The following is a 16595-nucleotide window of genomic DNA, read 5'->3' as shown; positions in this document are numbered from 1 at the left end:
AGCTAGAATGAGGCATCACGTCCAAGCTCACCACATAGTCTTCACTGTGATAGGAGAAGGGTTCAGTATCATCCAGTGAGAGTGAAAGCCATGGGCCCCTTCCTTAGTCTTCTTTGACTTGACTCCAGTGGGGAGTCAAGCGGTCTTAGTGGCCTGGAAAAGGTAGAAGTCTGGATTTTTCACTTGACCTTTCCTGGCAGGCATGGTGACAGACAAAATGATCTTCGGTCCCTGTGGCATTTGTTTGGGCTGTGTGGTTAGTATCTAAAGGTTTTATATCTTTCTAGGTGGTCCCCTTTCTGGTTCTTTATCCAGAGAGCTCAAGGTCTCCATTGAGACATTATTTTCTGGTTTATACTTCTTGATGTTACTGGGGTGTTTACCCCACACCGCTCAGCTCTTGCTTTGGGATATAAGAGGCAAAAAGGAAATCTGGGGGGTCCCACCTCAAAGTCATTTTTTGAGCATCTAATCTTCATATGGTTTGGCTTCTTCCACTTTTTAGCATATTATATTCTTTTCTTGTGGACTCACAGGGTTTCACAGGACTTAATGATAAAATTCTATTGCCAAAGACACTAAGACCCTATGGTCACAGGTCCTAGAGAAATTGTGTTGCTACTGACCAGAAGCTTTACCTCTGCTGGTTAGCTTGTATATCTCCTGGCATTATTTTGCTAAATAGATATGTTATCAGCCTGCCCTCTAAATTCACATCTCTGTGCCCATAGATGAGTGCAACTATCAGATCTCATCAGAGACATTTTTTTTTTTTTTTGGTGTAGTGCATAGTGGTCAACACAGAAACTCACAGCTAGGCAAAGTGCAAAGAATATGTGTCAGGGGAATGTTCAGTCACAAATGAGACATCTACAACATGCTCTTGCTTCCAAGACTCAGGGACTATCGTGAAAGAGACGGTAGAAAGATTGTAAGAGCCGGAGGACCAGAAGCCAACAGCATCATCCGAGCATGGAAGGATTGCCGCACTTGTGAGCTTGCTTCAGCTGCGGATGCCAGTCAACATTTCACCATGGAGTGAGGAGGGACCCACAATTCCCCATCCCTAGCCAAGTATGAACAGTTGATGGTTTCTTCAGAAGGGAGAGTCAGTTTTCTTTAAGGGTGTGATTCTTGGTAGGCAGACTATGCTCCAGTAGATGGCCCCACACTCGTGAATATACTGACAGCAGCAACTGGACTAAGTGGGTTAATAAAAAAAAAGAGGACACTAAGGTGGGGAGGATCTAGGTGGAGTTAGGGGTGTGGATGTATATGATCAAATTCATGTATGAAATTCTCCAAGAATTAATAAAACATTACATTAAAAGAATCCTGGGGATTTCTCTTAGGAGGAAGAATAAAGAAATGAACATGTATTTAATCTTTCTGGATGTTTCCTTCTCTCCCTCCCTTTCTTTCTTGAAGCACAGCCTTTTTCTATAGTCTCAAAGCCCATTACATGCTCCTTGCTCTGCAGCCTTGAAGCTCACTATGCACACCAGATTTAGGTTCATACCATACAAACCTGGTCTTCAATGGAAGCAGTCTTGCTGCTTTTTTTCTTCTGATTGCTAAGATTGTGAATTGCAGTAGACCACACTTGGCTCTACTTTGCTTTTTTTTTAATTGATTTTTATTGAGCTCTACATTTTTCTCTGCTCCCCTCCCTGCCTCTCCCCTTCCTTTCAACGCTCTCCCAAGGTCCCCATGCTCCCAATTTATTCAGGAGATCTTGTCTTTTTCTACTACTTATGTAGATTAGATCTATGTAAGTCTCTCTTAATGTTCTCAATGTTGTCTAGGTTCTCTGGGATTGTGATTTGTGGGCTGGTTTTCTTTGCTTAATGTTTAAAATCCACTAATGAGTACTTTGCTTTTTAAATGTATGAGAATAATTGTTTTTATACCTAGGTGTAACTTATGATATATTAAGCAACCCAACCACTAAAATGATGAACACAAAAATGTTTTCTTTTAAATTAGGATGAAAATGCTTAGATAACACAAGGGAAAAATTAAATAACCATATGAACTGTTAAGTATAATTGCCACTATGTGGAAAAACCAATTATAAGAAGAAAACTGGAAGTCCCGACTAAATATTGGCCATTCGTGGGATGGAATTGTAATTTTTTCTTTAATATGCAAAAGTTAAAATAGAAGAACCATGCACATTTAGGATTAAAAGTAAAATAAATGTTATTTTATTTCCGAAAAAGATAATACAAATATCTTTTTAGATATGTAACATTTCTCAGATCTGATCTATTTAGATATGCAACGTTTCTCATGGATTATCTAATCTAAGTTAGGATTCAAGATACAAATTCAAACTAGAGTCATGAGTTTAGACAAATTCTTGTCTGTTAAAAGGCCATTATGACCAATGACAATTAGTCACTAAACTACACTTAACCAAGTTTTATTTGGAGATTAACAAGAATGCTTTCTGGGCTTTCAGAATACCACACTCCTGCTTAAGGCAGAAAACATCACCAACAGACCCAGACGCTCAGGGCTGATTTTCAGGCACTGTACGCCGGGTGGCTCCCTGTTTCTGCACTGGGCGTGCCAGGCTGAGGATCCGTGTGTCCCAACTGCGTGCGGCCTGGTTGAGGCTGGACTTCTTTCCTGAGCACCGGCACCAAATCTCCACCTACCTTGCTGGAGATGGAATATTCACACACAGCAGTTTTCAACTGTGCAAATCACATAGGCTGAACACGGCTCACACGTGCTGCTTGATGTGGGCGCTGTAGAACATGGATTGCAGGGGAGCCTGGGGAAGACCAATTCAAAGTAAGTTGAGCAAGAGGATCTTGGCAGCATGTCGTCTCAGGAACACAAGCTGCCTTACAAATGGTGCTCAGGAGAGGACTGGGATTTGTCTCTAGCCTGTGCCACCTTTGGACCCAGGACAGTCATTACTTCCACCTCCAGTACTGCTAAACGTTCACTGCGGTAGGGATTGCTGTGCAACCCCTTGTCTGTAGTTTGTCAAATGTTTTATCACATACCGTCCTAATTTCCTCTTGTGGGAATGTCATCTATGAAAATCATTCTGTTTCAGAACTTGAGGATATTTTCGAACTTTTCCACTATCAGACTCAGCCTCAGCCTTTTCCTTTTTATACAGAGAGAGAGAGAGACAGAGACAGAGAGAGAAAGAGAGAGAGAGAGAGAGAGAGAGAGAGAGAGAGAGAGAGAATATGTGTGTATGTGTGTGTGTAGGTCAGATAACAGCCCATAGAGTAAGTCAGTTCTCTTCTTCCATTATGTAGGTTCCAGGGATCGACCACCAGTTCTCAGGCTTGGCAGTAAGTACCTTTACCCACTGTGGTAGTTTGAATGAGAAACGTTCCCTGTAAGTTCAGATATTTAAAAAGTTGGTTCCTGATTGGTGTGGCTTTCTGGTGGTGGTGGTGGGGGGGGAGGTGGTTGCAGCTTCGTTGGAGGAAGCATGTCACTGGGGGTGGGCTTTGAGAGTTTACAGCCTGGCACCACTTCCGGTTCACGGCCCCTGCTTTGCATTTGCAGTTGAAGATATGATTTCTAAACTTCCTTCTCCTGCTGTCTGGCCTGATGCTTGCTGCCATCTTGCCCTGCCATGACAGACTCTTGCCCACTGGTAACGCTTAGCCAAAATCAACTCTCGTCCTTAACTTGTATTATGTCACAGAAGCAGAGAAGTAAATAAAACACGCACTGAGCCACCTAGCCAGGCGTTTTCTTCACTTTTTCTTTTTCTTTCTTTCTTTCTTTCTTTCTTTCTTTCTTTCTTTCTTTCTTTCTTTCTTTCTTTCTTTCTTTCTTCCTTCCTTCCTTCCTTCCTTCCTTCCTTCCTTCCTTCCTTCCTTTCTTTCTTTCTTTTGTTTTAAAAAAACCCTTCCTAAACCTATTAGTAGGGGTTGACCGTGGTCAGACCCCAAGGAAACAGGATTCTCCTTTAGGACTCAGAGGACTGCAGAACTGTGGAACTTGCCTGCAGTCTTCGCTCTCCAGCAGACCCCTGTACGTATTGATCTCACACTCCAGCCGGGCCTTGACATCCAGCAGCACCTGGTACTCCTGGTTCTGCCGCTCCAGGTCACAGCGGATCTCAGCCAGCTGGTGTTCCACGCTGTCGATCAGACACTGCATCTGGGCCAGCTGTGTGCTGTACTGGGCTTCGGTCTCTGCCACAGTACATTCCAGAGATTCTGTCTGCGGAGAGGAAGACCTTCTCAGAAGGACCCTATGTCAGACCTTTGCTGTACCCCTTTCCAGCTCTGAGAAGTTACTTAGCTTCTCTGAGACTCGGTTTTATTCTATAGCCATGGAGAAGGCAAAGCACCTATGTCATGGGGAGGCTGGGAGGGTGAAATGAGTTGGGAGCACTTACTGTGCCTGAAAACTACTCAAGGCCTTTAAGTGTGTCACCTCTATCTTTATGACTGCTGTCCCCTAGGACTTATTTGTGTAGCTTAAGGAGGGTTGACAGCATCTGGGAAGCCACTCTGGGTCTGAGCATCTAGCAGGGATGAGCAACACAGTGTCATTGCAATGACAACAGATTGGGGGTTCAACCACCTGGATTCCGTTTCCACTGAAAACTACAGAACATTTTGGAACTCGCTTCTCTTGACTCGAGCTTCCCTCCCTGTCCAATGAGGCTAGCGAAGGTGTCTGCCATAGATTGAACTGTGCTTCTCCTAGAGGAACGCTCAGGTGTGGCTCATCTAGGTATACTCCTTGGACCCACCCCAGTGAATACCTGATGGGACCTGGTGTATGTGACTTTCACTGCATGGTGCGTTCTTGTTGCTTGGGTGGGGAGGGGTGTGGTAATGTGTAGATCTCAGCTGTAGTATGAACACTGGGAAAATGATTTTTGTGTGTGTGTGTGTGTGTGTGTGTGTGTGTGTGTGTGTTTTAGACACGGCGATGAAACTGGAAATTTGCCCATTGATAAAAGGGAATTAAAATCTGTTGTTAAGTGCCTTTCACTCAGCTATCCGTATTCACTGTGTTCTGAGACTCTTTTTGTTTCTAGTGGGTGGTATTAGGGACATACTTAGGCCTGGGGGACCAGCAAGACACCCTGGTGAGACTAAGAAAACTGTTGATCTGTCGCTCTGCTTCCAATATGCACTACCAGTGTATGTGGAGAAAGGCAGGGAACTGCCACCCTGGCTAGTTGGACACTCAGAGCTGTTGTGTGAACTGGGAGCATCTCCCTGGACTTTTCTGGGCATGCTGTTGACAAGGAATGACATTTTTTTTTTGTCCCACACACCAGGGTTTGCTGCGCCTGGAGCTCAATTTCCAGAGTGTTGGCCGTGCGCTTCAGCTCCAGCACCTCGGTCTGGCATCCCTGCAGCTGCTCGGCGCTGGACATCTGCTGCTGGTTCAGCTCTTCCGTCTGAAACACAGCGGGGTTACGGTGCTCAGGTAAAGCTCCTTACCGGAAGTCGGCCGTTCCTTTCCGGAAGCCCGCAGTTCCTTTCCGGAAGCCGGTTCTTCCGGTGAGCACTGACCTGAGCCGCGAACCATTCCTCTGCATCCCTGCGGTTGTTGGCCAGCACGGTCTCATACTGACATCGCATCTCATCCAGGACCTTGTTGAGGTCCACAGTAGGGGCAGTGTCCAGCTCCACGCTCAGCCGATCTCCAAGCTGCTCACGAAGCACGTTGACCTCCTGAGATTGGAAATGAGGTAAAGAATGTCAGAGTGGTGTGTGTGTGTGTGTGTGTGTGTGTGTGTGTGTGTGTGTAATATCAAATTGATAAAAAAAATAGCAATCCTATTTTTATTTTTGGCACAGGGGGTAACAGTCTGGGGTTTTGGTTCAGATTCTCTTGGTTGAATCTCTTTTTATTACTTCTGTAATAAAAGAAGAGTTTTAAAATTTGCATGTCTATGTCTGTTGCCACATGGAGCTGCAGTTGAGGACTGAAATGGGTAGTAATCTTGGGTCCTCTGGAAGAGCAAGAAGCACTCTTAACTGCTGGGCCATTTCTCTATCCTCCTCTCCCTGCTAGTTTCAAGTGTCTCAGTTTCTTCATCTGAAAAATGACTAGAATATTGTTCTCTTTCCCAGAGAGTTATTGTGAGACAGGGAAGAGTTAAACAATAAACTTGTAAAATTCCTGACGCATGCTAAGGTATGTATCTGTAATTGCTAGTTATTATTACCACCAAAATACTCAAAGTATAAAGTTTTGTTTTACTTTGTTACATAACTCTGTTTTTTCATTCTTAACAGTGTATAATAGAAACAAGATTACAAAGGTACAATATCTAAAAATGCTACTCCTAATATCGCATGACAATTTATCTCTTCTTTGGCGGGGGCACGCAGCCTGTTCATCAGCTCAATTTTCTTGTTGTACAGTAGAGCTAAGGAAATAGACATTAGGGGAGTTAGTTCTCCACCCAAGCAAGGGCTGGCTAGAGAGCGGCCCCACCCCCTGCCCCTGCTGAGGGCGATGCTACCTAGTGATACACACTGTCTGTCACATCTACTTTGAGATACACTGGGCACTCAGGCCTCGCAGTAGGCGTGCCTCTGGTTTCGTTCCAGCTTAGTTCAGTTCAGTTTACCCATGCAATCTCTCAGTAGAAGTTTTCCTGTCGCCCTTGTCCCAGTAGCCCCTTTTCTTACCTCTTCATGGTCTTTCTTAAGACAAAGGAGATCACTCTTCAGCGACTCCACATGGGCCTCCAGGTCTGATTTACACAAGTTCAGTTCACCCAGGATCCCACGAAGGCCACTGATGTCATTCTCCACCAGCTGACGAAGAGACAGTTCGCTCTCATACCTTTCCCAGCAAGAGAAAGAGAGGGGAGGGGCTGACTTGGCTAAACACTGACCAGAGTGCTGGGGTACAGGGTGAGTGACCTGTGGCCTCCAGGGAGCCATATGCTACAGTTTTCCTTGCATCCCAAATGATGATGAGTTCAAGTTTCTCAGTTTAAAAATTTATCTCATGCAGGGATTATTTTCTCTCTCACTGGAGTCATCCTTATTTTCAAATTAGATTTAAAACTTAACATGCAAAATGTCCATCTGAAATACAGCGTGGTTTAAAAAAATAAATATAAGTTGACTTACTTTGACCTGAAATCATCAGCAGCCAATTTGCAGTTGTCCACCTGAACAGCAAGTCTAGAATTCTCTGCCTTCGTGCACAGTATCTAAGAGGGAAGTCATCATGGGATCAACAACTCTTTGGGAGAAACCCACGTGTCTGTTTTAACAGCCATGCCATTCATTAGCTTCTGGAAGTCTTTGCAAGTTAGTATATCATTGCTTTCAACCTGTTTCCTGTTAACTGTCCCAGGAAGAAGAAAAACCAAACCAAACCATGCAGTGCCAATTCAGAAACAAAATACAGAAATAAAGGAGGTTCTCTTTCTAAAAAATGATTTTATCTTTTTTTCCCAATCATGCTTGCATGATTGTGTGTATGTGTGTGATTGTGGGTCTGTGTGTGTTTGTGTGTGCAGACTTGTGCCTTGCCTTAGGCTGTCAGAAGAGGGTGTCAGGTCTTCGGGAAATGAATTCGTGGGTGGTTGTGAGCTGCTGTATATGGGTGCTGGGAACTGAACTCGGGTTGCTCATGAGCGGGACAATGGTGCTGTCCACTGCTGAGCCATCTCTGCGGCTCAAGGTTTCCTTTGTAAGCGACTCAAGGCAAGACGCTTTGCAGTCATCACTGGCAGCTGAGCTCTGTTGGTTTCCTCCGCGGCGAGTATTTACTAGAGCTACATCTCTGTCTATGGCCATAGAAATTCATCCACTGGGCAAGGAGAGCTGGGTCTGTCAGTAGAGCCTTTACAATGCCAGTGGAGGACGCGGGTGCAATCCCGTAGAACTCACGTGAAAAAAACCTAAGTCTAGCAGTGTGTGCCTGTTGCCCCTTGCCCTGGGGGCGAGGGTGGGGTGGAGAGGGTAGTAACCTTGGGACTCTGGCTAGCCAGTCAGATCAGTGAACTCCAGCTCCCTTGAGAGACTCAAAAAACAAGACGGGGAGCAGAAGCCACTTGTCCTTGACCTCAGGCCTCCTCATACATACATACATTCCCTCCACATGTGCACATGCTTCCCCCACCAACCCCTCATGGATGCACACGTACACATGAAAAGAAAATGATTACTAACATAGATGGTGTTCAATATCTGTTTGATAAAGCATATAAATGTACAATGATATACACAGAACAGATTTTAGATATTATAGTCCAGTTTCTCCCTGTCTGTGGATCATGCACTCTGCAGAGAGCTGACATTTCTATAGTCCTTCAATAGTTAGAGCTGATATGGAGACATTCCTTGTCATCTATGGCCCCCTTTTTCTGGCGGCATATTAGCTCCTGGAATCCCTGTGTTTTACATCCATCAAGCAACCTGCTCCATTAAAACTATGAGAGAAATCAGGAATGGGAAACAGAGCATCAGGGACACACAACCTTTTGCTGGAGTTCTTCAATGGTGTCGAAGTAACGCTGGTAATCTGGGCACACCAATGGGGCGTCCGGCTCGCACTGCTCTCGGATCCTGCGTTCCAGCTCGGCGTTGTTCTCCTCCAGGCTCCGCACCCTTTCCAGGTAGCTGGCCCAGTCTGTCATTCAGGAACTGCATCGTCTCCTTTTCGTTGCTGTTGAATGCCCCTTCCTCACACCAGGCACAGTTCCCCACCAGGCACGGACTGCTACAGCTGCTGGCGAAGTAGCAGGGTGAGAGGCGACCGGCCGAGAAATGAGCCCTGCAGAGGAAGCTCGGGGTCTGACATCTGGAGGTGGCACACGTGCTGGGCAGGCAAGTTGTGTCAGTGGGACAGGGCGAGGCAACTGCACAGGGCTCAGAAGAGCAGCACGCAGGGGAACCGTCGGAAGCCATCTTCTGGGAAGGAATGAACAGACTGGATGCCGTATGGCCGATGTCTCCAAACGTTTCCTTCCCTCCTGAGACCTTTATATCGCCCTTCAAATGACTGTTTACAGGACACACTGATGTTTTCTCTAGCACCACGGGTACCAGTTTTCCTACAAACATCTCATTAGTGCTGCTTATTTACCGAGGAAGTTTTATGCCTTGTAAAAGGAGGATAACTTCAGGTTACTAAGTCAGGACTAACGCCATTTCCACATGCTGCTTGGATACAATCCTTATTTTAGCAAATGACCATCGGAAACATTATCCTTTTGAAAGAATTAGGAACCAAAACGAAAAATTGAGCCATCGGTGATTTTAGGTAGAGCTCATGAGAGGTACAGAACATAATATTTCCATAGGTTTTTGATTTTGAAAACTGATTGCTCTTGTCTACTTTAAAAATAGACACCATAGCTCATTAAATTGCATGCATTTGTTTGTGTTACCTTGTGTGTGTGTGTTTGTGTGCTTGAAGCATGGTAAAGGAAAAGGTATATACTGAGTGTGAAGCATGTGTGTTCATTTTCTAGAGCAATGAGTATAAGTGTGTCCAGTGATCAAAGTAGAAACTGGCTGTCAAGATCTGAATTGTGATCTTTGCTTATCTCAAATGTTCCATCGCTAGCCAAGCACTAATTATGCCCGACCTGCTTAGTTGTCGAGATTGGCTATGCTCGAGGAGGACAGTCATACGCGCAAGTTTTGCCTTCACATATTTCCATTTTAGATTCCTTATGCTATTTTTTAAAAAGCTGTTACGATTGACTTATGTTGGTGTTAGGGCTCAAACATGAGACATTGTTCAGGCTACGTATACCATGTACCGCAGACTATAGCCACAGCCCTTACCTGTGTTTCTAAGGACAGTGGAGACAGAAATTATGATGAAGATTTGGAAAACCTCACTGATTGTACTTAGGCATAGAGCTAAGCAAGCCACAAAATCTAACCTCCTGTTATATGGAATCTGTTTATTTATGAAAGTCTCATTTTTGTGAATGTTAAGACTATTGGAATTAGGGAACATCTGATTATGTAATGTCTGTTTCAAACAGCAGTTCCAGCATGTAAAATCCCCTGCCATGGAACCAGGTGGATGCAGATTTGAGGCAGAAATTCTTTGCATGTGTTTTAGGAATCTAGTATAGATACACTTTCGTGTTGTTTTTGCTTTAATTGTGGTTTTTATTTCACTTTCAAAAGTACACAGAGAAAATTGCTTCCAGAGTCAATAAGACCCCCTCCCAGTATGTGTGTGCCTGTGCATGTGTATGCATGTGTGTGCATGCATGTGTGCTTGTGTCTATGTGGAAGCCACAGATTAATTTTGGGTGTCTTAAATTGCTCTTTCTTTAACTTACTATCATTCTATTTGAGACAGGGTCTCACTGTAGAGCTCTAGCTGACCTGGAACTCACTATGTTATATAGACCAGGCAGGCCTCAGACTCATATTGATCTACCCGAATCTGTCTCCTGAATGATATGGTTAAAGGCATGTGTCACCTCAACTTTTGAGACAAGGCCTCTCACTGGACCTGGAGCTCACCCATTCAGGGGGAGGCTGAATGGCCAGTGAGTGCTAGAGACCTTCTTGTCTCCTCCATCCCCTGAGCACTGGGATTACAGAGGTACTGTTGTGCCAGCTTTTGTGCTGGGCATTTGAACTCAAAGCCTCAGACTTGTACAGCAAACTCTTTCCTGGTCCAGCCATCTCCCTAGTCACTTTAAGAGTCTTCATAAAGGAGAGAAAATCGGTTGCTCTGGTCAAGTGAGAATTTACACAATCTAAACAGAGTTATTTTCTCGCTTTTGAGCATGGCTTTCTAGGTAGTTGCCAATGTAAATAAAATAATAAAAATCAGGAGAATGTACAAGTGTATGAAATAACATCCCAGGATTCTCTATTCACAAGTTATTTGAATCCTTGTGTTATATAGTCTTCTTCTTTTTCTTTTTTCTTTCTTTTTTTTTTTTTTGACAGGGTTTCTCTGTATAGATTTGGAGCCTGTCCTGGAACTCGCTCTGTAGACCAGGTTGGCCTCAAACCGACAGAAATTCACCTGCCTCTGCCTCCTGAGTGCTGGGATTAAAGGAGTGCGCCACTACCACCCAGCTGTGTTATTTATTCTTAGAGGGAGTCATGGTGTATGGATACTGTTCTGGAAAGGGTGTGAGGCAGAGGGTTCAAAAACACACTTGGAAAGGTAAAAACGTAAAATAAAACCACACTTCAGGAGTAAACTGATAAATAACTTGCAAAATAGCTTTGAAGAGAAACTCTGTTGTCTACTGGTCATCTATCATAGGCCCTGGTGATTTAAATGTCGTATTGTAAAGCAGGGTGTGGTGATGCATGGCTGGAATCCCAGCACTTGGGAGACTCAGGCCGTTTGAGGATGGTCTGGGCTACATATCAAGACTCTGTCTCCAAAAAACACCTGCAAAGAGTGTTACAATGTTGTATGTTATAATTTCAAATCAACTCTAGATAAAATAAGGACTATATTTTCCTTGTCTTAACCTAAGTTCTGATAGGAGAGTTTTGGCTGATGGTTGTTGCATTGGGGGGACACAGCTGTTCCTTTTGGTTTGGAATAGATAGGCAGTTTTGTCTACTAAGGAGTAGCTGTACTCTGAGAACACGGAAAGGGGCCAGGACACATGTCTGCTGCTGACAGTTCTCCGAAGAAGAGACCATTGCGACCAGGGAAGCAAATAGACATCACAGAACATCATAAAGGCAACCATGTTTGTTTCCTTTATGATGTGCTCTTGTTGTACGACATCCACCAACTCCCGCTGCCAGAACAAGTTTTTGAAAATCCATTTTTATCCTTCATCAATACAACCCAAACTGTCTACCTTGGCAAGCAGGGTCTTCCTTCCCTGGTTCATAGCGACCTCATTGCCTTACGCTCACCTCACAAACCCAAGCTCCTGCCACTCTATAAGCTTCGGGTACTGTTTCTCCTGCCCTTCCTTTTGTGGCTCAACTTTCAGGTTAAAACCGAGTGGAAATGGCATCCAGCTGCCTTGGGTTGGGATATCCATATCAGCCTCCTCACGCCAGGGCTAGGAGAGCATTATGGAAGAAAGGAGCAGAAGGACTTTAGGAGCCCGAGGGGGTAAATGATTATGAGGAGGCAGTGTTTACTGGACACAGCAAGGCAGCTGCACAGAGGAACTCAGTGGTTGTGGTAGTGTGCAGAAGACTCATGCAAACTCATGCCGAACCAAATCTGAGCATGGAGCAGTGAGCACAAGGCTCTGCCCCTAGTCAAGGAGCTATTGGCAATTGGTGGCTTCTGGGAGCAGGAGATCAATTTTCCTTAAGGGTGTTGTCCCTGATAGATTGACCACTGTCCAGTGGAAGGCCACATATCCAAGGGTATCTGGGCAGCACAATTTGGTCTTGATGGGCTTAAAAAGAAGGCGGGGGGTGTGGCTGGCAACAACACAAAGTTGGATGATCAGGAAAGAGGGATAGATATGGGAGGAGTTGGGGAGGGGATGAATATGCTCAAAACATCTTGTATGGAATTCTCGAAGAAAAATTCAAACGAAAACACACAAATTCATATGTGGTTTTCCTTTTTAGGCTTATTGGTGTTTTTTTTTTTTTGACAGATTCTTTTTTAAGACATACCATGTCTTATCTCTGGTCCTTCGCATATAACAAACCATTAATAAATGTTTGCTAAAGATAAATCCATTTACTTGAATAGGGATTTCTGTTTTGATACACAATTCTTTACAAAATTTAATATTGAAGACAAGGAAACTTGGTGGGAATGCAGACTACTGCCCTGGTGGCCGTATCTCCATGTGACTAACTTAGATGTACATTTACGTGTAACACCCTTACTTACCAGCTGTGTTTTATTTCTCTAGGTGTGGAATCCTCACTTGTTTTTGACATAAAATGAGAAAATAAGAAAATAATACCAGGCTTTTTTAAAACTTTATAAAATTTAATGCTGCTAAGTGACACATCTGGGCTCTCAATGACTGCGTAATTGCTAACGTGTTCACTTTCTTCAAGATAATTTGTTAAGAAAATGTTATATATGGCTATGTGCAGTTTTGCAAAAGCTATGTAGGCCTCATCCTGGTCAAGACATTACCATTTCCCCATCACTCTGGAATCTCATTTTGTTTCCCTTTTCACTTGGCTCCAAAGGTAAACATTGCAGTGATTTCTGCTGCTGTGGATTACTGTTCTGCATTCTGGAATTTTGTGCACAAAGTCACACAGTGTGTATAATTTGTGTCTAGTTTCCTTCAGTCAACATTCTGTCTTTTAGTTCTCGGATGCTGCATCAGTCCCTTGTTGAATTTGAAAGGTTCATCTTGTGATGTTGATAATTTATTTTTGTCTCTTCTGTGGATGAATGTTGTTTCCAGTTTGATGCTGTTATAAATAAAACTTCTATAACATTCGTGTGTGCTTTTGTAGATATTTTTTTTCTTTTCTTTTGGATCAATATTAGGAGTAGAATTGTTGAGCTGTGAGTAGGTATATATTTCTATATTTCTTTTCATAAGAAATTATAAGGGTCTGGAGGATGGTGCAGCAGTTAAGAGCTCTTGTAGAGGACCTGAGTTCAGTTCCCAGCACCCATGTCAGGTAGCTCAGGACCACCTATTACTGTAGTTCCAGAGGGTCTGACACCCTCTCCTGGCATCTACACTCATGTATACATACTCACACACAGATACAAATATGATATACATAATTAAAAATAAAACTGTGCTAAAAATAAATAAAATCTTAAAAAAAGAAATGTCTGGACTTTTCAAATGGGAGGAGCATGTCAACCAGACTATAAGACAAGTCCGGAAGTCAGGAAGGGGAAAGAGAGAGAGAGAGAGAGAGAGAGAGAGAGAGAGAGAGAGAGAGAGAGAGAGATTGAGAGAGAGAGATTGAGAGAGAGAGAGAGAGAAGGAGGAGGAGGAGAGAAGAGGAAGGGAAAGGGGAGAGAGAGGAGAATGTGTGTGAAAAGAGAAGAGGAGAGAGGGAGGGAGAGGAGAATGTGTGTGTGAAAGAGAAGAGGGAGGGAGGGAGAGAGAAGAGTGTGTGTTTGTATGTGTGTGAGAGAAAGAGAAGAGAAGAGAGAAGGAGGGAGGGAGGAAGAGAGGGAGAGAGACAGAGACAGAGAGACAGAGAGACAGAGAATAGGGAGTGGAGCCAGGCTATAAAACCTCAAAGCCAGTCCACAGTGATGCCCTTTCTATATCCTAAAGGATCCATGGCTTTCTCAATCAGTGCCACCAACTAGTGGTCACATCCATGAGCCTGTGGAAAGCATATCTCATTCAAATCAGCACACCAGGTGTCCTGGTTGGTGTTCTTTGTCAACTAACACAAGCTAGAGCCATCTGAGAAAAGGAAATCTTAACTGAGAAAATGTCTCCATAAGACTGGCCTATAGACAAGTCTGTAGGGTAGTGTTTTGATTAATAATTAATGTGGGAGAGTCCAGTCATGGGGGTGGGGCCATCCCTGCGAGGTTGGTTCTGAATTGTATAAGAAAACAGACTGAGCAAGCCATGAGGAACGAGCCAACAGACAATATTCTTCAATAGCTTCTGTTTCAGTTTCTGCCTCCAGGTTCCTGCTCTGATCCCTTCGATGGTGGACTGTGATATGGGTGTGAAAGCCAAATAAGCCCTTTCCTCCCAAGTTACTTTAGGTCCTGGTGTTTTGACACAGCAATAAAAACCCTAATTATGACACCAGACCACTGAGTTACCCCAGAATAGCAAGAGAAACAAGATCAATGAGTTTTACCTTCCTGCCACTGTTTCCAATGTCAACCAGGCGGTTAGTTTTTCTTCAAATGCTAACTTACATTGGGAGTTAAGAAACACATTTAACCAAGTCCTAGAAACAAGCAAAAGGCAATTATACACATTTGTGTTATGCCATAGACACACAATTTATTGGGAAGATCATGAAGAAGTTCCTAAATTTGCAGAAGGATACCACCCAAGACTGAAGTCAGAAGCCCCAAACACCCAGAGAAAGAAGCACACTAAGATGAAGGAGTCAGCATCTTCAGGAGCTTTGAAGCATCAACCGTCCACACTGCACCTGGTTGCAGGTAAAAGCCGCATTACCAAAGATTCTGGTTTCTTTTTGTTGAGGCTGGCAGGAGAGACATCGTCAGTGACAGTGCCCCTCAACTCCGGCTTCTGAATCAGAGCAAACTAATTGCAGGTTCTGCCAGGTAAGTGCTAAGGCTCCTGGGTTGACTCTTTCTTCGAAGGCAGGCACCAAGTAAGGGAGCCACAGGTCAGCAGCAACTTGGGGTGCAGGGATCCTCACAGCCAGGCTGCACATAGGTGGTGAGGTTGACGGTCAGCAGGTCTGGGGTTGGGTGGCAGGAGTTGAGCAGGAAGCAGGTGGGCACACAGGGCTGAGGGATGTGGCAGGGTGGGGGACAGTTGTCACAGCAGGTGGGCTCCAGTTGCCAGATGGTGTGTGGGCAGGTGCTGGGCAGGCAGACTCCACAGCGACAGGACTTGTCTGAGGAGCAGATGGTGGTGGCGGGGCCGGTGGGGACGCTGCAGCAGCGGGCAACACAGCAAGCCATGGTGATGGAGTCTGGTTGGCTTTGGTCTAAGGCAAAGATGAAGTCTCTGAGGTTCAAATGTCTCCTCTTGCTCCGGGGTTATTATATATCCTCTCCAGTGGGCGTTGGCTCCACCAATGGGCTTCTTTCCTGGTTCTTGTTTACATTCGTGTTCCCATTATCCCTTAATTGGCCTGACATTTAGATGCCTGTTAAGAGTCCCTATTTTGCTAATTACCTTTTATTTGAATTCGTTGCCAAATTTGAACCGATTACTCTTGCTGTTTGTCATTCGGACCCAAGCTTTAGGATGTACCACAGACAGCTTCCACTATTGCGATGTCACCACCAGGCTAGCTGGGGACCACATGGGTGTGACAGCAATGTGCAGAATGTTGCTCTCCATGCTGCCGTGCACACTTTTTTCTCCTTGCCCGTTTCTATATCACATGGCTTGGCAAACTGTTTCTGTTCTGAAGAGCTGAGCGGGAACTTTATTTTTGTTGCTGTCTGTGAGCTTTGAGGCATTTGAAGCTCAAAACTACACTAAAGTGGGAAAGCAGTTTTATGAGAAATGTCGCAAAACTTTAAAACATTTATTTTAATAAGAAATATTAAAAAAATCACTACAATTTTGAAACTATTGAAAAACAAAGGTAACTCACCCACAGTGGAATATTATCTATTAATACTACATATGTATGATAGAACTATTTTTGACTGTGTGTAATCATCCATTTTTGCATTTCTGGGATCATTTTGTGTAGGTTCTATAATGTACCTTATTGCATAAGCATGTGTATTTCATTATCTTGCATTCCTAAGTGTATTTACTAATGTTTTTAGTGTTCTCTAGTATTTATCATGTAATTGGACTTCTGGGTTACTTTAAGATTGCATTTTCTTTATCATTTGCTTTATCTCATTTTTTTCTTTGATAGCCGTGGCAGTAGAGAAAGAGACTCTCTACATGAATCTTTGTGTGTGTTCTAATTTTTCTGAAGCAGAAATAATTACCAGACAGAGTTCTAGGGACAAATGTTCAAGCCTAATATTTTCGAAGCCTTTGATATTCATTATACTACAGCCATTCAGCA

At 43.9% G+C, this 16595-nt stretch overlaps 2 protein-coding genes and 1 long non-coding RNA gene across 3 annotated transcripts; 1 reads left to right on the top strand and 2 right to left on the bottom strand.

Moving 5' to 3' along the window:
* Window positions 1–2262: 2262 nt before the first annotated feature.
* Window positions 2263–8885, bottom strand: Krt40 (keratin 40). The gene is given in 8 exon segments (XM_048450607.3): window positions 2263–2782; window positions 3986–4206; window positions 5279–5404; window positions 5520–5681; window positions 6648–6804; window positions 7098–7180; window positions 8456–8602; window positions 8604–8885. Coding segments are annotated over 8 exon segments (1278 nt in total). The 3' UTR covers window positions 2263–2682.
* LOC146893285 (uncharacterized) lies at window positions 2670–4093 on the top strand. The gene is made up of 3 exons (XR_015003826.1): window positions 2670–2802; window positions 3285–3320; window positions 3954–4093. It is a non-coding gene; the product is annotated as an uncharacterized LOC146893285 (long non-coding RNA).
* Window positions 8886–14842: 5957 nt separating the features above from the next.
* LOC125410858 (keratin-associated protein 3-2) lies at window positions 14843–15594 on the bottom strand. Its single transcript, XM_048450606.3, has one exon. The coding sequence runs from the start codon at window positions 15517–15519 to the stop codon at window positions 15220–15222; it is 300 nt and encodes a 99-aa protein (XP_048306563.1). The 5' UTR covers window positions 15520–15594; the 3' UTR covers window positions 14843–15219.
* Between the last annotated feature and the right edge of the window lie 1001 nt (window positions 15595–16595).

The sequence above is a fragment of the Myodes glareolus genome, chromosome 9, assembly GCF_982192425.1.
Source record: "Myodes glareolus chromosome 9, mMyoGla1.1, whole genome shotgun sequence".
NCBI lineage: Eukaryota > Metazoa > Chordata > Mammalia > Rodentia > Cricetidae > Myodes > Myodes glareolus.
Note: the sequence above shows the minus strand (reverse complement) of the source record. Positions and strands in the feature narration are given on the sequence as shown.

What these genes read in the sequence shown, in the direction of transcription:
- LOC125410858 (XM_048450606.3), bottom strand. Translation starts at nt 15,519, where the DNA reads ATGGCTTGCTGTGTTGCCCGCTGCTGCAGCGTCCCCACCGGCCCCGCC.